Source organism: Cyphellophora europaea (assembly GCF_000365145.1).
Source record: "Cyphellophora europaea CBS 101466 unplaced genomic scaffold supercont1.2, whole genome shotgun sequence".
Classification (NCBI taxonomy): domain Eukaryota; kingdom Fungi; phylum Ascomycota; class Eurotiomycetes; order Chaetothyriales; family Cyphellophoraceae; genus Cyphellophora; species Cyphellophora europaea.
The window spans coordinates 1,201,340-1,220,910 of NW_008481808.1; the positions used below are offsets into that span (position 1 = coordinate 1,201,340).

General features: G+C 53.7%; 11 protein-coding genes across 11 annotated transcripts in view; 7 read left to right on the forward strand and 4 right to left on the reverse strand.

Annotated features, from left to right (window-relative positions):
- Positions 1-148: 148 nt before the first annotated feature.
- On the forward strand, positions 149-1,633 carry HMPREF1541_01950 (uncharacterized protein; the record flags this gene model as incomplete). Its single annotated transcript, XM_008716306.1, has 2 exons — positions 149-752; positions 810-1,633. 2 exons carry the CDS (start codon positions 149-151, stop codon positions 1,631-1,633), a joined length of 1,428 nt encoding a protein of 475 aa, XP_008714528.1.
- A 396-nt stretch (positions 1,634-2,029) lies between these two features.
- HMPREF1541_01951 (uncharacterized protein) lies at positions 2,030-3,825 on the forward strand (the record flags this gene model as incomplete). Its single annotated transcript, XM_008716307.1, has 3 exons — positions 2,030-2,797; positions 2,845-3,275; positions 3,321-3,825. 3 exons carry the CDS (start codon positions 2,030-2,032, stop codon positions 3,823-3,825), a joined length of 1,704 nt encoding a protein of 567 aa, XP_008714529.1.
- A 73-nt stretch (positions 3,826-3,898) lies between these two features.
- HMPREF1541_01952 (uncharacterized protein) lies at positions 3,899-5,836 on the forward strand (the record flags this gene model as incomplete). Its single annotated transcript, XM_008716308.1, has 1 exon — positions 3,899-5,836. The coding sequence occupies one exon, from the start codon at positions 3,899-3,901 to the stop codon at positions 5,834-5,836; it is 1,938 nt and encodes a 645-aa protein (XP_008714530.1).
- A 539-nt stretch (positions 5,837-6,375) lies between these two features.
- Positions 6,376-7,383, reverse strand: HMPREF1541_01953 (uncharacterized protein; the record flags this gene model as incomplete). Its single annotated transcript, XM_008716309.1, has 2 exons — positions 6,376-6,840; positions 6,955-7,383. The coding sequence occupies 2 exons, from the start codon at positions 7,381-7,383 to the stop codon at positions 6,376-6,378; spliced, it is 894 nt and encodes a 297-aa protein (XP_008714531.1).
- Positions 7,384-8,206: 823 nt separating this feature from the next.
- Positions 8,207-9,885, forward strand: HMPREF1541_01954 (uncharacterized protein; the record flags this gene model as incomplete). The annotated part of the gene is made up of 2 exons (XM_008716310.1): positions 8,207-8,608; positions 8,674-9,885. The coding sequence occupies 2 exons, from the start codon at positions 8,207-8,209 to the stop codon at positions 9,883-9,885; spliced, it is 1,614 nt and encodes a 537-aa protein (XP_008714532.1).
- A 599-nt stretch (positions 9,886-10,484) lies between these two features.
- On the reverse strand, positions 10,485-11,947 carry HMPREF1541_01955 (uncharacterized protein; the record flags this gene model as incomplete). Its single annotated transcript, XM_008716311.1, has 2 exons — positions 10,485-11,675; positions 11,726-11,947. The coding sequence occupies 2 exons, from the start codon at positions 11,945-11,947 to the stop codon at positions 10,485-10,487; spliced, it is 1,413 nt and encodes a 470-aa protein (XP_008714533.1).
- Positions 11,948-12,250: 303 nt separating this feature from the next.
- On the forward strand, positions 12,251-13,588 carry HMPREF1541_01956 (uncharacterized protein; the record flags this gene model as incomplete). The annotated part of the gene is made up of 1 exon (XM_008716312.1): positions 12,251-13,588. The coding sequence occupies one exon, from the start codon at positions 12,251-12,253 to the stop codon at positions 13,586-13,588; it is 1,338 nt and encodes a 445-aa protein (XP_008714534.1).
- Positions 13,589-14,051: 463 nt separating this feature from the next.
- HMPREF1541_01957 (uncharacterized protein) lies at positions 14,052-14,189 on the reverse strand (the record flags this gene model as incomplete). Its single annotated transcript, XM_008716313.1, has 1 exon — positions 14,052-14,189. The coding sequence occupies one exon, from the start codon at positions 14,187-14,189 to the stop codon at positions 14,052-14,054; it is 138 nt and encodes a 45-aa protein (XP_008714535.1).
- A 1,753-nt stretch (positions 14,190-15,942) lies between these two features.
- Positions 15,943-17,699, forward strand: HMPREF1541_01958 (uncharacterized protein; the record flags this gene model as incomplete). Its single annotated transcript, XM_008716314.1, has 3 exons — positions 15,943-16,222; positions 16,293-16,491; positions 16,559-17,699. The coding sequence occupies 3 exons, from the start codon at positions 15,943-15,945 to the stop codon at positions 17,697-17,699; spliced, it is 1,620 nt and encodes a 539-aa protein (XP_008714536.1).
- A 342-nt stretch (positions 17,700-18,041) lies between these two features.
- Positions 18,042-18,869, forward strand: HMPREF1541_01959 (uncharacterized protein; the record flags this gene model as incomplete). The annotated part of the gene is made up of 1 exon (XM_008716315.1): positions 18,042-18,869. One exon carries the CDS (start codon positions 18,042-18,044, stop codon positions 18,867-18,869), a length of 828 nt encoding a protein of 275 aa, XP_008714537.1.
- Positions 18,870-19,032: 163 nt separating this feature from the next.
- Positions 19,033-19,571, reverse strand: part of HMPREF1541_01960 (uncharacterized protein) — a gene marked incomplete at both ends in the record, with an annotated part of 1,522 nt that continues 983 nt past the window's right edge. The window contains one exon of the mRNA XM_008716316.1: positions 19,033-19,364. Within this exon, the coding sequence (XP_008714538.1) occupies positions 19,033-19,364 (332 nt within the window). The remainder of the gene's footprint in view (positions 19,365-19,571) is intronic.

Here is a 19,571-nt window from a genome sequence, read left to right on the forward strand (position 1 = left end):
TCTGCTGATCGTACAATGGCATAAGCCCTATATTTGAGCATGTAAGAGACTTCTCAGTCCCTGGTCTCACAGCCACTCGCCCACATTCTGTTCATCGCATCTGTGTTGCACTCCGATTCTCAAGCGCTCGTTACGGTCAGCCATCAAGATGACACAGACAGACACCAATGGTTCGGTCAATGGCAGTATCAACGGCACTAACCACGGCGCTCTCAATGGCAATGGCAAGGGTACCGCCAACGGCCTTACCAACGGCCTCAGCAACGGCCAGCCTAAAGGTGGACTAGACCTCACTGTGCTTGGCCTAAACAGCGGTACGAGTATGGATGGAATCGATTGCGCGTATTGCAGATTCAGGCAAGAATCTCCGTCGGCACCCATGCACTTTGACCTTTTGGCATACGATGAAGTTCCTCTGGAGCCAAAGATCAAAAAGAGGGTCATGAATATGATCATGCACAACAAAACCACACCAGAAGAGCTGTCAGAAGTTAACGTGCTGCTGGGCAAGACCTTTGCCGCGGCAACTACCAAGTTCATGCAAAAGCATGGTATATCGAAGGACGAGATTGATGCGATAGGTTCACACGGTCAAACAATATGGTTGCTTAGTATGCCCGAACCTGGACAGACAAAGTCTGCCTTGACGATGGCCGAGGGTGCGTTTCTCGCGTCAGAAACTGGTATCACTACTGTGACCGACTTCCGAGTCTCGGATCAGGCTGCAGGTCGACAGGGTGCGCCCTTGATTGGTAAGTCTCCCCTCAAAGCGGTTCGTCCTGTGCAGGCTTACTGACCACATTCAATAGCTTTCTTCGATGCTCTTGTCCTCCATCATCCAACCAAGCTGAGGGCGTGTCAAAACATCGGCGGGATAGCGAACGTCTGCTTTATTCCTCCAGACGACCAGAACGGCAATCTCAACCGCGAATTCTTCGATTTCGATACGGGACCCGGCAATGTGTTCATCGATGCTGCGGTACGCTACTTTACCAATGGAACTCGGGAGTACGACAGGAATGGAGAGATGGGGGCAGCTGGTGCCGTCGATCAAGACCTGGTGGACGAATTCCTTTCACATGCGTACTTCAGGCTCGATCCTCCCAAAACGACAGGCCGTGAGGTTTTCAGGGACACATTAGCTCTCGATCTTATTGCCCGAGGCGAGGCGAAGGGGCTGTCAGCAAACGACATCGTAGCAACAATAACTCGGATCACTGCACAAGCCATTGTTGAGCATTATCGCCGGTATATGCCCACACAATACGGTCCCCTTGCAGAGATCTTCATGTGTGGCGGAGGGGCCAAGAACCCCAATATCACCAAATATATGCAATCATGCTTTCCACAGACGCGGATAGTGATGCTGGATGAAGCGGGAATACCAGCCGATGCGAAGGAGGCGATCACATTCGCCTGGCAGGGGATGGAGGCTGTTGTGGGAAGGAGCATACCGATACCGAGTCGTGTGGAGAGTGATAAGCAATTCGTCTTGGGCAAAGTCAGCGCAGGAGACAACTACCGGAAAGTTATGAGGCACGGTATGCAGTTTGGCGCAGGGCACGATCACCTAGAACCCGTGACAGAATTGGTAAATTTTGTCAACGGAGAGGTCTTTGATAACAATTGGTGAGGCAGATACGATAGATAGTTTCAGCCACAGGAGAAGCATTCATGATGCATTAAATGGCGGCTTTTCGATTCTGATGGTGTCCAGCCTCTGCAATAGGACTGCGTTCTGCAAGCCATGCCCCTCCGACGCGAGAGGTACACGCAGTAGTGACCATAGTCTGTAGATGTCAGGGACGTATGCCACCTCGGCTAAAAAGATCACGTGACAGCTCTGATCGAATTGACCTCCACCAGAGTCTATGTTGCATGTACGCCACACCAATGATCTTGAGACGTTGCTCAAACCGTCGATCGCTCTTTGAGGTAAGGTCAGTGACAAGTGACTGTACGACAGCTGCTGGCATAGTCAGGCGCACTTCACAACGCTCAATGCGCGTCACCAATCTTTCGCAGTGGAATGTCATCGACTCAACCAGCACCAGGAGCTAAAACGAGACGCATCACGCGAGCATGCGACTACTGTCATCGGCGCGCGATTCGGTGCCTGCGCGATGGCAATGCCTCACAATGTCTCAAGTGCTTACAATTCAGCCAACCATGCACTTACGCCCGGCCCGCCAAAAGGCGCGGTGTGAAGCCTGGCTCCCAGGCCATTTCACCTTCCGCACCAGCGAACGTGTTAGGGAATTCGCGAGCCAAGACCGATTCACAGTCACGTCTGCAATGGACAGCGCCTCTCATTGCTAGTCAGGCGGTTGTGCTGAGCCTGGCCGAGGTCTATTTCGAGGTGGTCTATCCAATATTCCCATTCTTCCATCAGCCAACGTACCTTCGCAGGATCGCCCGTGCTGAGTATACCTCGGATCGACACTTGTTCTCAACCACAATGGCTCTCTGCGCGCTAGTCTCAGCTCGAGTCCAAGACCAGGCGCTGTTCAACACCTCGTACGACATGGAGGAGCTCACCAAAGTTCCCTGTGAAACATTCTACGAAGCAGCTGTACAAGCTAGCGTCGATGTCACTACCGAGACTAGCATCCAAAGCCTTGACCTATTACGAACGTGTGCATTGCTTTCTCTCACCGCTGTGCAGTGCGGCAAGATTCGTGACATGCAAAGGTTTCTGGGAAGGTACCACACGCTCGTTGCAATGGACCGCCTGCAAGACGAGTCCAATTGGCCTACTGGGATAGGAATAGTCGAGACTGAAGAGAGAAGACGGCTGGTAAGCATGCCTCCTGTTCTTCCATTGGGAAGCTTACAAAGATCAAGTTCTGGTCCATGTACACCTTTGAGATCTATGTATCGATCGTATGGAACAGCGTGACCCGAGTTAGAGAACAACAGGTCAATGTTGCGTACACCACGGAGATCGATGACGAGCTTTTCAGCGATCGAGGCTACAGTAGCACATTGCGGCCACTTGTCGACCTGCGACAGAGTCCAACTAGCAGACCAGGCCAAGTTGCCAGCACAAGTTGGCTATGCGGATGGAACTTTACTACGGACCTGTACCGCGTTTTGGAGCATGTCATCGCCAGCTTTGGCAATCGCAAAAGGCATCAGGGATCGTTTCCCATGGAGTTGTTCGTCAACAGATCTGCGACTTCGATATCGTCGGTCCGAGATGTTGTCATGCAGCAGTATACCAATCTTCCATATTGCTTCAAAGTGGTTTCGCAACTCACTTGTGACCCGGCAAGGTAGGGATGCAGTCTCATTAAGGGCAGCGCTAACGCCTCAACCAGCGATCGCTTCGGTTTCCAGGCCGCCAACATTACAGCTACTGTTCAGCTCCTGCGTATGATGTTGTTTGCTTCAGGAGGCGGCAGTATCGAGGATCGTTGCAAGATTGCGAGCGAAGTTATTGACGCATTCACGCAAATTCCAGTTGCATACCTTCGGGCCATAAGCTCGCCCTTGCTTCATCACCTTGCTGGCATCGGTTCCATCCTCGGAAGTGTGTTTGAGGAACCCATGAGTGAGCATGCCTACGAGCAAGTCAGGGTCGTATTGCTTGCCTTGGCGCAGCTGCTGGAGAACCTCGAACATGGCATACATGCAACGAAAAGCGCACAACGTCTCCGAGATCTAGTGGCGCAAATTGACGACTACATGAACAGCCAGAGGGATCAATCAAGCAACCTCCCCACCAAGTTGGCCAACGAAATCATGGATGAGTGGCCGTGGAATTTGGATTTTATGCAACTTGCAGAAAGCTGGAGCTCTACGGAAGGCCAACTGGATCTGTGACGTTCTTGGGTCAATCTTGGCATCGAATCATAACTCGGACCCATCATCAAGTCTGTGGAGTCGTGGATACCAGATGGTACACAGCTACAACACCGAAAGCGCCACCAGTGGCACGTTTCTACCCTTCTACCTTTCTACCGCGAGGGTTCACCCCAAAACCCCGGCTTTTGCACGTGATCTGAACTCTGCGGGGGCTGATCTGAACCCCGACACAATCAAATTAGCCTTTGCCGCTCAGCCGTTTAGCCGACGGAACGAAGGTCTGCAATCGTACAAGTTTCACAATGGCACAGGTACGCTGAGGACCGCATTCATTCCAATTCCCTCTAACCAGTCTACCAAGAGGTCCAGTTTCGTCAAGGTCGTCAGCCGAGCAGCAATCCATTGTGCAGCAAACACGAAGTCTACAGGTAACATGCACAGCAAGACCTATACGCACATCGTTGTTGGTGCCGGATCCGCAGGTTGCGTCGTTGCAGCCCGCATCGCAGAGAATAGAGGCTTCGATGTGCTACTCCTCGAGGCTGGTCTGGATTGCGATCCTGAGGCAAGCGAGCCACTTGTGGGCGTACGAGATTCACGGCGCGTTCCTATGAGAGGACAATCCGAAGTCTTCGACCCTGCCCTGGACTGGAACATTGATGTCGCTTTGCCGCATGGCGAGTCCATGCAAATACCTCAAGCCAAGGTAGTTGGCGGAGGTAGCAGCATCAATGGAGGGACTGCTTTGCGGAGCACAGTAGCCGATTCGGAAGAATGGATCGAGCTGGGCAACGACAGGTGGGACTTCGACAGCGTGTATCAGGTGTACGAAAGCCTGGAGGACGATCAACTCCGAGGCACCCACGGCCCACATCCTATTGTGCGCGCGTCTATGACCGAGGCTGGCAAGATTCAGCGCGCCTTCCTGGACGGAGCTGTAGCAGCAGGTATGCCCTTGATACAAGATTTGAACGCCACGGGAGCAGAAGGAGCAGGCCCGTCGCCAGTGTGCCGGCGAGGCTACCGTCGTATCAGCGCGGCGAATACGTTCATCGATCCAATCCGCAACTGGACCAACTTCACAATCCTGCCAAACTCACAGGTCGACAAGGTCTTCTTTTCAGGACGTAGGGCTTCCGGCGTGCTTCTGGCAAGCGGCCAAGCCTTCCATGCCTCACAGGAGGTGATCATCTGTGCTGGAGCAATCTTTTCGCCAGCCATACTGCAACGTTCTGGCATTGGTCCGTCACGTTTGTTAGAAGCTGTTCAATTAGGGGTCATCAGCGACCTACCTGTCGGCACGAACCTGTCCGACCATCCGTGCATACCTGTTGTGGCCAGGCCGAGAGCTGGAACGTATCAAGACGGCGATTATTCGTTGCAGATGCAGACACGCTGGTCCTCCTCTCAACGTCCCGGAGCGATCGATCTGCAGATGGTGTGCTTCAGCTATCTGTTCGTGCCTCCTTTGGCGGCTCACGGGACACGAAGTCTAGCAGGCACTGCGACCGGCCATGTTGCCGGCATTGGATGCAACGTCAACAAGCCTACTTCCACTGGATTGGTGGCCATTCGATCGAGGAACGCGACCGAATATCCTGCCGTTACACCTAACTATTTGCAGACGGACCACGATCGTAAGGCTGCAAGGGAGGTCGTGAGACGCGCGTACCGCGTCATGACAACCCCGGCTATGCAGAGGGTCCTGGAGGAGCCATTGACCCTGACACGACGCACAGTCGACGATGATGACGCTTTGGATGGTTGGATCCTCTCACAGCTCTCATCCACATACCACTTCTGTGGTTCATGCAGAATGGCGGCGCGTGATAGAGGCGGAGTCGTGGATCAAAGTGGTAGGGTGTACGGGGTGCGGGGACTCAGAGTGGCCGATGCCAGTGTCATTCCAACAGTGCCGGCGAGCAATACCATGTGGACCACAGTGATATTCGCAGAGCGCATCGGCTGTAGCATTCGGGATGGAGTGGATGTAGGAGCTGCATCTCGCGGTGGCTTGAGTAGATTATGATGCACCAGCTAGCTTACAGGTCAGCTCGAACTTGCCAGGCACCACGAATCCCCGTCACGGTGTATATCGCGGCTGTTTCTGCCGTGAGGACGCAACCCGTAAAGTCTATACTTCACCGTGACGAAAGCCAGAGCAATGGGCACCAGCCAATAACCATTCACTGTCTGGCCATACCCCGGATCTCGGATCGGAGCTCCGGCCTGCTGCTGCGGCCTGCTGCTGCCACGTGGAGGGCGAATGCACCACTCACTTTCGAGTGAATTCCCCAGCTTATGATGCGTTGACGGCTGGGCCTTCGCAAACTATGCGCAAGCAGGTGAACTCGGAACGGCAAAGCGATCTGGGGCTCGCTGACGACCCTGCTACAAGTACTTTGCTGCGCCGAACACCAACGCAGCCTCGATGCATGAATGACACTCTTCTCACTATGCTGCCACACTAAAAAATACACGTCATCTATTTGTTGAAACTCTGGGGAAGATTCGTCCATCAGGTCTGAAATAGATAGAGCTCAAAACCCCCTCGCCCCCTTCCCCGGCTCAAGTCAATTGGCCAAGAAAGTCGAGATACAAACTCGCCAGTTGGCCCGGACACTCCTCGGCCAATTGATGCCCAAAGTGCAGCTCCTTGTACGTGACCTGTTCCCTTTCGCAGACCGCTTCCATCTGTGCCTTCACCTCGGCGCCAATGAAGTCCTTACTCCCGACGGCCAGCACGGGTAGGGTCAGCTTCGTCAGGGCGCTGTCCCTGTTGTCGCGCACGTTCGCCTCCGTCTCGCGGTAGATGTTGCACAGCGACCGCAGGCCCCCCGGCTGGCTGGCTTTGGCGACGTACTCGTCGATGGCGTCGTCGGGGATGCTCGTCGGGTCGTGCGCCTCGTTCTTGATGAACCACGTGAAGTACTCGCGCTCGTGGCCCGTGATCAGGAGCTCCGGCACGTCGCGCACGCTGTAGAAGGAGACGTGCCAGAGGTGGGTTTCGGGGCGGGTGGGGTTGAAGGTGGCCTACAAACTCGGATGGTCAGTTGTGCGCCGTTCAAATCGGCGCTCCAGCAGGGCGTGGAATCAGTCCGTAAGTACGCTCAGCTAAGGGGTCATCACGCAGGAAAGAGTCTGTACCCATTCTTCGAGACCGAAGCCGGGAAGCAGCATCTCTTGGAACACCAGAGAAAGCACCCGGTCCCGATATCGCGCCGCGAGCTGATATGCTGCTGCTGCACCCCAGTCTTCGCCGATGACATGGAACTTGTCATGGCCCAGTTTCGTCATGAGTTCGGCCAAATCATCAGCCACGGTCGCCATGGAGTAGTCGTTGTCCGGGTGAGTCGAGTCGCCGATCCCGCGCATATCTGGTACGATGCAGGTGTAGTGGGCGCTCAGGTAGGGAAGCACTTTACGCCAGTAGTAGGACGTCTTGGGAATGCCGTGCTGGAGCAATACGGCTGGACCGCTTCCTGCGGTGTAGTAATGCAGACGAACGCCCGTGGAGAGCCGTAACCGGCCATGTAGGACCGGCTTTTGCTCGTGGTCGAGGATGGTGAGGCCCATGCTGAATGATGGGGGTAAAGGAGAGACAAGATTTCGATGAAGTGCAGTAGATCAATGAGTACAGAGAGTGGAACCCACAACTATAACAGTGGACTTGAGTCAGACGAGGAGGACCTAGCTAGGTATAACGGATGAGACGATTCAGGAAAATTGGGGCTTCCCGGACGATATAAGGAGGGCGACGAGCAAGCGACTGGCGCGTGTGACAATCACGTCTGCTTTACACGGAGGATGGTTGCCAGCCTCTGACAACGAAGTCGCAGTTCTCTGTGGAGAAGTGCTGGCCGTGGGAGCAAGTCATCGCAACGACAGTATGAAACCATTGTCAAGACTGAGAGGAGGTCTGGACGGTTGACAATGAGATCACGAAGCGGCTGAACGGCCAGCGGCTAAACGGGCAGCGGCTGATTGGGACTATCATAGAGCCAAAACGATGCCACACTCTTTCGTGGTCCAACATCATCCTCCAAACCTTCTTTGGAATTCACAGCTCAGAAACACATTTCGGCGTTCTCGAGGCTACTAGTCATGCTTCGGTCCACGAGGCTTTTGGCTTTGACCATGTCCAGACAGGATGTAAAGTTCTCCACGGAGACGGTAGCCGCCCCTTCAAATCCGGGGCAGCGGGGAGCGTAGACACAAGCGAGGGAGACATGTGCCACCACGACGCGACAGCTTGGGACCACAGAGCATGTCAAAATCACATATATGAGAGCTCCCGATCCTGTCTTCTTGTGTTGAGCTTCTTCTCAGGCTGGGTCCCTGTTCTATGACATATTCGCACCACTCTTTTGCCTGCTACTACAGCCCGCGTCAATCGTCCATGATGGTATTCAAGCCATGGCGCCACATCCCTGGCAGAGTCTTGCTGTGGTCACTGAACCTCTTCTCGGCTGTCGCGCTTATCTTCGAGGGCTACAATCAAGGCGTCATGGGGTTTGTCAATGGCTCCGCCGGGTATATTGAGACCGTAGGCATCGGATCCAGTGGAGTCGTTACCAACACAACGAAACAAGGCGGCCTTGTCGCAGTGTACTACTTTGGAGCCATGTTTGGATGCTTCTTCGGCGGGTGGTTTGGGGACAGCTATGGCCGCAAGAAGGCGGTCGTCCTCGGGAGCATGTTTACACTGGTCGGTGGTGCATTGCAAGCAGGCTCGCAGAACAGCAACATGACGATATGTGCCAGAGTCATTTGTGGCGTCGGCATCGGTTTCATCAACTCCGTAAGTCGTCGACCTGTCTGTGGTTTAAAGCGATATATCTCGCATTCTAACTTCACACCTCTTAGATCATCCCAGCATGGGTGTCCGAACTTGCAAAAGCACACAATCGAGGTTCTGCCTTCGCTCTCGTCTTCTGTGCCAACTATGTCGGCATTGTCATTGCCTACTGGCTTGGTTACGGACTGCGCAACCACACCACCGACTTCCAGTGGCGATTCCCACTGGCCTTCCAGACCGTGCCCACCATCATCCTGCTGCTGACCGTGGCCTTCCTCCCGGAATCACCACGTTGGTTGATCGCAAACGGACGCCGCGACGAAGCCGTCGAGATCCTCGCCAAGATCCGTGGTGATCGCGACCTCTCGGACCCAGCTCTCGCCGCCGAAATCTTGCAGCTCGATGTCATCACCGTCAACGCCAAGCACGCCCGCTACAAGCTGATCAACGTCTCATTTGGTCGGCACTCGGGCGTTCTGCACCTGGGCCGGCGCGTATGCCTCGCTATTGGCATCATGATGATGATGGAGTGGACGGGTATCCTGGCCATAACCGTGTACGCCAACACACTCTTCCAGCAAGCCGGTTTCAGCGCGGACAAGTCTGCCTGGCTCAGCGGCCTCTGCAACACCTTTGGCATCGTCGGCACTATGGCGAGCGTCTTCACCATCGATCGTTTCGGGCGCCGCAAGTCGCTCTACTTCGGCTTCTTCATCCAAGGCGCCGTCCTGATGCTTTCGGGCGGCTTGTCGCGCCTCGGCGAGCAGCACGCGAATCACGCAGCCGCCTACGGCGCCGCCGCAGCCGCGATGGTCTTCATCTACACCTTCTTCTTCGCGCAGACGGTCTTGATGATCGCCTTCCTGTACCCAACCGAAATATGGCCACAGGAAATACGGGCGCGAGGAAACAGCTACGGCGTCTTCGGCTGGGCGGTCGGGTGTGGAACGACGACCCTGGTGATCCCGAGCATGTTCGGCGCGCTGGGCTGGAAAACCCTGATCGTGTTCGGCTGCTTCAACTTTGCCAGCCTACCGCTCGTGTTTTTCTTCTTCCCAGAGACGCTGGGCAGGTCGCTCGAGGAGATCAACTTACTGTTTGCGGCTCAAAGTCCGTATGTCGGCGCGAACGAGGAGGAGTACAGACGCAGAGTGGCAGATGCGGGTGGAGATGTGACTGCTGCGGAACGGAGACTGCTGGAGGAACTTGAGGACGGTGGGCACGAAAAGAACGGATTGGCATCCGACGAAGAAATCGCTGCGGCTCCTAAAGCGGCCTGAGTTTGTTGTATAGTGGTGATCCAAGGGTGCTGTGAAAAGTGGCTCTGGCGATCGAAGAATAAATTAGTTTCTTTTGAGAACTAGCATTTCAACAATTCCAGCGGTGTCAATTCTCCTCGAGGTCCATTTGGCGGAGTCTCGGCCTCCACGATGGGTCAAATCCTGCTATCCAGTAGTAGAAACAGGGTGTTCTGCAGCTCAGAAGCACTCTTTTCACCGTTCGGTCCTTTGCAAAGTTCCACGACTTTCCCCAGACTGTTCATCGCGAAATTGAGGGTTCAATTATCAGTGTATAGATAGACCTCTGCATTTGATCAAAATATAACGAAAATACGAATGGGTGAGAACACGCAAATGGAATGAAAATCCGCCGCTGCTTTGCATGTCAGGGATGAAACTTGGCAACTATAGTAGCTAGGTATAGATATCGCACGATCGGTACCGTCAATGTAACCAAAACCCAGGTGTCAGTAAGGCACCTGATCAAAATCGCAATTTGCTGGCGCCCGCAGACTCCATGACCGGTTGTTGACCGGAGCTTTGATGGCTGGCTGGTTCTCCCCCCCCTTCCTATTCCTCATAGGCTGACGACGGTTCGATCAGCTCTTTGTTGTGTACACATTTGGCATTGCCATCCACTTGGTATATGAGTTATCCACCACCATATCTTTGACGGTAGGCAGAGGTCGTCCCCCACCAAACTCGCAGCACATCTTCATAAGCTTGCGCCATTGTTGTCCTGGTGCGATCTTGCCACTGATTGTGTTTGGGGTCAGGCTGTCGCTGTTGATGGGTACCAACGCTGCTCTTCCGAGGACGGCCTCCATCGCCTGCTGAGCGAAACTGATGGCCTCCTTTGCATCGCTGGGCACTCCTGTCTCATCGAGCGCCCGGATCTTGACCCGAGGCAGCTGGTCTTGCAGATAGCGTACGATGTTAGGATTCCGAGCTCCGCCTCCACACATGAAGATCTCATCAATCTTCTCCCAGTCGCGGAAGAAGGTCTTATACTGCCTGACGATGTTCTTGGCGGTGATCCGCGTCAGTGTGGCGATGGTGTCGTACTTCGACAGCCCCTTGTTCATGCACTGCGCCACCAGCATCTGGCCTTCGTTGTCGCCGAAGGTCTCGCGGCCGGTCGTCTTGGGCGGTGCGTGGTTGACATACCAGTTGTTGTTGAGGAAACAGTCTACGACTGACTCATCGACATTTCCCTGTGCACCCCATTCTCCATCCCGGTCGTACTCTAACTTGCCGTTGGTGAAGAAGCGCATAGCGTTGTCGATGAACATGTTGCCAGGTCCACAGTCCCAGTCAACCATCGCGTCGACTCCTCCTTCGGAGTCAGGGGGAATAATGCAAAGGTTGGCAATTCCTCCGATGTTTTGGCAGATGCGCCACTTGGTGGGGTGATGAAGCAGCAGACCGTCGATCAGGGCCACCAGTGGTGCTCCCTGACGGCCTACAGCCTGCTCTGCCATTCTAAAGTCGGTCACGGTTGTGATTCCAGTGGCTGAAGATATGACTGCGCCTTCGCCCAAGCACAGTGCAGATCTTGTCTCCTTAGCTCTAGGCATGGACAGGAGCCAAATTGTTTGACCGTGCGAGCCGATTAGGTCAATGTCGTCTTTATTCACGCCAAACTTGTCACAGAAACTGTTCACAGCTTCGGCGAACATGACGCCTAGCTGCACGTTGATCTGTGACATCTGGGATGGCGTTGTATTGGTCTCACGAAGCATCTTCAGTACAGGTCCTTTGATCCAATCAGGCACGGGTATCTCGTCGTACTAGGCTCGGTGTTAGTAGCTGGTCTCGCAGGTTATAGCAGGCAACGAACATGCAATAGCTCCATGTGCAGTGCAGCATCCGGAGACTCCTGTCTGTACCTGACGAGTGCACAGTCAATGCCATCCATACAAGTCCCGCTGTTCATGCCGAGAACGGTAAGGTCAAGAGGATCCCCAGCTTTGGCATCCTGATGCCGGTGTATTGTATCGTTGTCGGTGTGGAAGCCATTCACGGCGTGGCTGCCGTTGATTCTTGCGCTCGTTCGTGTCATCTTCAATGTGATGTGCTTTTCTGCCACCGAAATGTGCACTGTGGCCCCCTTCATCCCCCGGAGCCCGGGGCCTTGTTATATGTCCACGATCAAAGAGTATAGAGAACCTCGGCGCTATCTACCGCTTTGGGAAACCGAGACGAATTACCATTTTCGGAATGCAACCAACTCTCATGACTTCGCGGGGCTGCTTCCGACCAAAGCGTTCCAGTATAAATGACACAGACGGGCAACTGGGCGGCTGTGTCTTGTTCCTAGGTTCCCTATACACTAAAGCAGTCTGACGATCTGCCTCTGCCCATAATGATTCTCAATGCACACGTTCGGCCAGTGAGAACTTCTGACCATGGTACCATGGCAGAAGAGACCGCTCGAATTAGATGGCCACGAATCGCAAGCGACATGGTGGACGATGTTAAGCGGACTATATGGGAAGAGGATGTTCTTTCGTCCATGGCAGAAGAGGGTGCTGGAGTTGTTCGAGGACTAGAGGCTCTGAAGGACGACATTGTCAGCGATATGCCTTTGACAGAACTATCCGGCACATTAAATCCAGATGTGCAATGGTTCAATAACTACATCAGGAGTTCTGATAAAATCAGCTGGCTGGACGCACCTTGGCTCTTCGCCGAGTGTTACCTGTACCGTCGAGTCCACTCCATATTTCTCGAAACCAATTACTGGAAGAACTACGATGTCTTCGAGCGGCAGAAGAAGTCAACCTTCATCAAATCTCAAGTGGCGGTCCTGGAACTTGCTCTTCGATATGCTAGCACAGGAGCGAATCTGGAAGACTGTGATCTAGATCCAGAACAGCAGTTCTTACTCTTTTCAGAGATGACACAGGTGGCTCTCTGGGGCAACGCCACAGACCTGTCGCTGCTGACTCACCTTTCGCTCGAAGAGCTCCAGTCGCTGCAAGGGAGAGAATCAATTCGAAAATCGCAACATAACATCGTGGATAACGATTTGCAAGAAGCCTGGTCATATTTAAATTCCGCGGAGTACCTTCAGAGTGGTCGACAAGTGGACATCGTACTCGACAACTCTGGTTTCGAGCTATTCACTGATCTGGTCTTTGCGGCATACCTGCTGGAACAAAAAATTGCAAAAGAAATTCGCCTTCATGTCAAGGATTTCCCATGGTTTGTGAGCGATGCGACCAGAAGTGACGTCGAGTGGCTGCTGGATGCTCTGAAGTCAACCGAGTACTTTCCCACTCGTGCAGGTATCGATAGCCTTCATTCTTGCCTAGTTGGACTTTTCGGAAGTGGCAAGATCGACATCATATCGAACTGGTTCTGGACAACTGGCAGCTCGTATCATGAAATGCATGAGAGAGCACCGGCTCTACTGGCTGATCTCAAAACACGAGACCTAGTAATCTTCAAGGGCGATCTTCACTACCGAAAGTTGACCAATGATGCCTTATGGCCTTACTTGACAAGCTTCCAGGAGGCGCTGGGTCCTTTGGGGAATGAGACAGGTCTGAGAGTCCTTTCCTTGAGGACCAACAAAGCCGATGTCTGCGTGGGCCTAGAATCCGAGCAACAGCTTGAGGAGCTTGAATCAGCCTGTCCAAATGGTACGTGGGTCCGGAACGGGAAATATGCAGTCGCCTCGTTCAGAAAGAACGACTGAGGCTAGCTGTTGTGCTGCCATTCGCGCTTGAGTGCATCGACTATCCAAAGGGTCGGCCAGGCATGTTCTGCTTCCATTTTGTTTAGCAGACGCAGAAGAGCATCCTGTTGTGGTCGATCGACCATCAGAGGCCCCCCTTTGCAGGAGATCGGTCAGTTCACATATAGCTGGAAGGAGGGTAGAGCATACATATGAAGCACGTGTGGCACAGCGTGATCAATGACGGTACTACTGCTGACATGCTCTGACATGCCCCACACATGAGTAAAGCGTGCTGCAAGATACTTTCCGCCTCCCTGTCGTCTGGTGCGCCCTGTCGTCTCACTGCGAATCTGGGTTTTGGCTGATATGCTATCAACAGCATACGTGAGAGATGATAGAAAGTAAAGGCCATCACTGTTCCGTGTTACTCAACAAGTGCAAGAGCTCTGAGGTGAGGAATGCTTACCATGCCAGTCTGCTGTCAAAAGTACAACGGGAAAGGTATTATCTGTCTTCGATTCCGCCTGACCAACCCAGATCGGGTCGAAAGATGACGGTCGTTCAGATTGCCACTGATCCAAAGCGACATTGAGACTATTCCATTGTGACAGCCGCTCATGAATATCGTGGCTACCAAGGCGGAAACAAAAATGCATGACTTTGGTTGTCAGCCAGACCAGAGAATTCGTCCATGCTGCTTCCTGTTCCAACTCCTGAGCAAAGCTGGTGGGCACGTGCGAGATTCTCAGGGATGCTACATCAGTCTCTGGATCTACATCAGGAGGTTGCTGATAGACGCAGGCATTATACATGGCTTGCCGAACGTAGACCCAGAAAGCTGCATGGCGGAGTGTTGGCACTGCCGGGTCTACTTGAAGTCCTTGGGACGACCGCAGCAAGGCAGAACAGCCGGCTAGATGTCGCTCGTGGTCACTTCCGGCGTCAGACACTACAATAACTTCATTAGCCTCTGAACATCTGCGTGTGATCCAACCCACCATCTAGCTGCTCATAGACACGCAAAATGACGATGGCACAGAGCAGTGCATCGTCAGCCGCCACGTTGGCTGTGTCCAGTCGAGAAATGAGGAGCTTCACAGATTCTTCGTGAGCTAATGCCGCTTTTGTTGGATGTTTCATGTGTCGTGCAGCAAAGCAAGTAACTGCGAGCAAAAGGATCCGCTCTTCACGGACCAGTCGAGGTATCTTTAACGTGAACTGCCTCGTGGGATCAGTGCAATCAAGCCAACGGCCGAGCTCGGTGGCAAAATGGTGGAGGTAAATCGCATCCAGGTACGAGGATTCGTAGTCCATCAAAACCAATGATGACCAAGTTTGTGGGCTTTCCGCGTATACACCGGGAGATTCGGGTTGCAGTCTGTTTGAAATGGCAGTTCGTTGTACCAGGAACGGCGTGACACCACTCTCCAAGCTCACCCGGGGGCCTGCGACAGTGTTGTCGACAGGCGACAAGGAACTAATGGTGGGACTTGTCTCGACTTCAGAAGAGCTCGATCGGATTGTGTGATTCGCAGCAGCCCGCTGCGAGGCGGTTTTACGGCGGTGCTGGCCATATGCCGTAACTTGCTGCTTGAAACGGATCGGGCTCTCGTACTGGCATGCTTCTTCTCGTCGGGTACATTGCCGACATCGTGGTCGGGATTCATCACCTAGTCGATCCTAGATCAGCTTGTATGCTCGCGGCATGTGAAGTGGATTTCGTACATTTCACGTGGCGTTTTCTGCAAGTCAAACTGCGAGCTGTCGTTAGCCTAGTCGACAGGTCGAAACTGGTTCAACCAACGTCTAGACTTACCATCCTCGGGATGATCGCAGAGAGCCCATGTTACAAGGTCGGCCTACCCTGAAGTGGTTGCTTCGAGACGAAGTGGGAGTTTCAACCTATCTAAAACATGTCGTCACACGAACTTTCACAAGCTTCCACCATCGGTTAAACGGCACAGACTTCTAGCGAGTTGCGACCGCCGGGAAGACTGTTCGGGTCCTCGTTACGATGTGCCATATCCAGCCATTACTACTGTTTACCTGGTAGTCTTGGAGAAAGTCGTTCCCAGATTTGCCTTTCGTGTGCATGAACTCGGCTGCTCGGTCACCTTCTGACTGGGGTTGTTAGCTCTTCCCATAGACTTTACCGTCAACGGAACTTCGAGACGATGCAGATCCCCGTACACTCCCCCATTACCCCAGAATCCCCTCCGCGAAGCGTGACCGTGGGTCCCTCCCGTATGTCGAGCCACGAGGATGATTTATATGCCGCCAAACCTCCCTCGAACTGACCATGCCTATCATCCTGTCGAGCAACACCTGTTTGGTATCATTGCCGATCTATCAGAAATTTGAAAGCACCCATCATGCCGTCCCGACCAAAGAATCTGTGGCGTCGCATTCCTGGGCCACGACTTATGCAGCTCATCACTGCTGTGTCGGCGTGTGCCATCGGCTATGAAGGCATGAGTCAAGGAGTCATCGGCGCCGTCAATGTCGCCCCGGAGTTCGTGCAACGCATGGGTTACGGGGATGAGCAAGGTCGCGTCACCAATCCGACGAAGCAGGGTGGCATAGTCAGCATCTACTATGCAGGTTCCTTAGTCGGTGCCTTCTGGGCTGGTCAATTCGCCGATCGTTACGGTCGTACGTCCTCGCTGTCTCCCCCTATCTCACTCTCCAGCAAAACACATGTATCTTTCTAACGCCGTCACAGGTATCAAGGGACTCTGGATGGCGTCATTCTGGTGTCTGCTAGGAGTTATCTTACAAGCAGCTGCGACCGATCTAGCTGCCATTCTCTGTGCCCGTGTCGTTGCTGGTATTGGGGTCGCGTTCATCATTGTCATCGCTCCAAGTTGGACCGCCGAGCTGTCGCCTGCCGCTCACCGTGGCCGAGTCATCTGTCTGACGTTGTGAGTCACCCTGTCCGCCGAAATGGGTTTCATTCTTCCCTGTGCTTGTCCGACTGATGCGTTTCAGCCTTGCAAATTTCTCATGCATCGCTCTCGAATCATGGCTCGGGTTTGCCTTATCGTTCGCCAACAGTATTGGCGGAGGCCAATTTCGCTGGCGCTTCCTGTTCGCCACACAGGTTATTCCAATAGTGCTACTTCTTCTGGGCACCATGATCATTCCCGAATCTCCTCGATGGCTGGTCAAAGCTGGTAGACACCAAGAAGCGTTCGACATTATCGTCAAGCTGCGAGGTAACGATGACAGCGATCATCCCGACGCCGTAAGGGAATATCAAGAGATTCTGGCGGTGGTAGGTATGGAGCAAGAGTCCTCCTCCACAAATTACGTGAAGATGTTCTTTGGTGTTGGGTCCGGTGATGTCCACTTGGGCAGGCGAATTCAACTTGTCTTCTGGCTACAGGTTTTGATGCAGTTCGGCACGGGAATTGCAGCCCTTGTCGTCTACTCGGGCACATTATTCCGCAATGCTGGCTTCGGCGAGGTGAAATCTGGTTGGCTTTCACCACTCAGCCTCACTGTTGGGATTCTGGGTACCGGTATCAACGCTTTGCTCGTCGACCGTATCGGTAGGCGCAAGACTATCTTTTGGGGTTCAGCGACACTGTGTGTCATACTCTTCCTCATCGGCGGACTGCAGCGAGCGGCTTTCAACGATCCAGGCTCGGCACAAAGGTTGAATATCGGCAGTGCATGCCTTGTCTTCGTCTACGTTCTGGTCTTCAGTGCATCATGGCTGATGGTGCCATTCATCTACCCAACAGAGGTCTTCCCAACCTGGCTTCGCGCCAAGGGAAATGCGTTTGGTGTAGCAGGATGGGCAATCGGCTACGGTGGAGGTGGGCTTCTGGTTCCCGTGATGCTGGCTGGCATCGGAGAAAAAACCTTCTATGTGTTCGGCGCGGCGATGATCAGCTACATCCCGCTGACATATATTTTTGTTCCAGAGACAGCTGGACGTTCATTGGAGCAGATCGATTTTCTCTTCGCAAGTAAGAGTCCATTCACATGGGATGAAGAGAAGGAGTTTAGCAAAAGAATGCGTGATCTCGAGTTCCGCATTGAGGCTGGCGAAGAGAAACGCCGGCGAACCTCAATAGAAGAAATTGAGGGTTGTCGTCGAACTCCAAAGATGGTCGACGTGTAGGTTGAGGTTGGGAACATCTATCACGTCTTTCCAGAGGGCTATCAAAATCTTCATAGCTAAACGTCTTGTTCATTATTGCCACCGGAACCAAGCCCGCATCCAGCCCCCTGAGGGTCTGCCTGTTGGTGAGGATTAGACACTATCCGCGTGTTCATTCGAAACCTGCAAGGGACCAACAATGGAAGTTGGTATCGAACATAGAGAATCCGGTGGGAACAAAGTAGACGCTATCACACCAGATGGTGGGCTTTGTGTGCCACGCAGTGGATCGACCAGTCGATACGCTTGGTAGATAAAGGCGAACACTGAAGCGTTTCCCCTGCAAGTTCCTGCATCACAATCATGGAGCTCGACACACCTTCAGCGCAAGAGCCCGAACTCTCAATCACGGAAATCATCCCTTACCTCTTCACAACAAGAGACATCCCATGCCAACCATCTGAACTCATTCAAATTATCCACCAACTCCGCCATGCGCACATGAATGCTATGCGCCAGCCAGACGCCAACAGGACGATTCACGACCACATCGTCACCACTATCATCCGCCTGTCCTTCGAGAAGCTCCACAGCGAAGGCTACCACAACAGTCTCGACGTCATCTCCGCCATCGCCCTCGAACGCGTCAAAGCTGACTGTCAGTGCGTAGTCGAAGCGTGGAGGCGAGCCAAGCGCCGTGGACACGACCAGGTCAGTGACAATCGCTGGCTCGACATCTACGTCTGGGCTGACGCTGACAATGCAGATATTCCGCGAGAACCCATCGAGCTGGCCGTCAACGACCTGGCGGTGCTTCAGACGCCGTGGTCGGAGATTCTGCTGCCACTGGCCACCTCGGCTCGCGAGGATATGGCAACCGCGTTCAAGTTGGTCTTCGCGGCGGCGTGGAACTTTCTGTGCACGGGCGGATTCGACGCGGACGCCGTCCTCATCATCCACGCGATCAGACATCTGAATCGGTGTGGGTATGACACGATGCGTGCCCTCCGTGCTTTTGCGGTGGAAGATGCCAATGGCTGGAGCCTGTCATCCTGGGGGGACATCAGTACAGAGGAGGCTTGGAGTGCTGCGTTCGTTGACAACAACCGTAAACTGGTCGAAGAAGAACGACTGGCCATGGGTGGCACAGATGCTTTGACGGATGCGCTGGAGAAGCTCCAGGTCGCCTAAGATGAGTAAGACTTTTCTGTAAGCGTGGTTCTCTTCTGCTTTTAACACTGCTAGACACCATGTTTCCCCCCAACAATCAATTAGCAAAAAATGCCCTCCACATCTTTACTACCCCTTCCCTTCACCACCTTCACCCTCCACCATTGCCCATTTCCATGTTTCTTCACGTCCCCAACATGAACCCCCTCAAACTCCCCGCCAGCCTCTCCGGCTTCTCCAACGCCAAACTATGGCCACACTCATCAAAGATCTCGCTCTGCGCGACATTCTCCGCCACCAGCCGCATATTCTCCTCGACCTGTGGGCCAAAGAATTCCGGGGCGCCGATCGTCATTACGGGACACGTGAGTTTCTGCTTGGCCGTCTCCTTGTTGATCTCGGCGTTCTTGAAGACGGAGCGGTACGTGTCGAAGCAGCCGGTGAGGCCGCCCGGTTGCGTGATGCAGTCTGTCCAGTAGTCGAGCATCTCGTCGGTGATGAGGTCGGGATTGTAGCCTATAAGTGAGGAGAAGGATGGGGCGTCAGCACATGGTTGCCCGTGTCGGCGACGGGTATGCCCGGAACCGGGGGGGGTTTCGTGGTTTCAGGCCTTTTTACCGGCACCCAGGGCCCGAATTCAGATCCCGCGTTGCAAGATGCGAGCGACACACACACACACACACACACACACACACACACACACACACACACACACACACACAC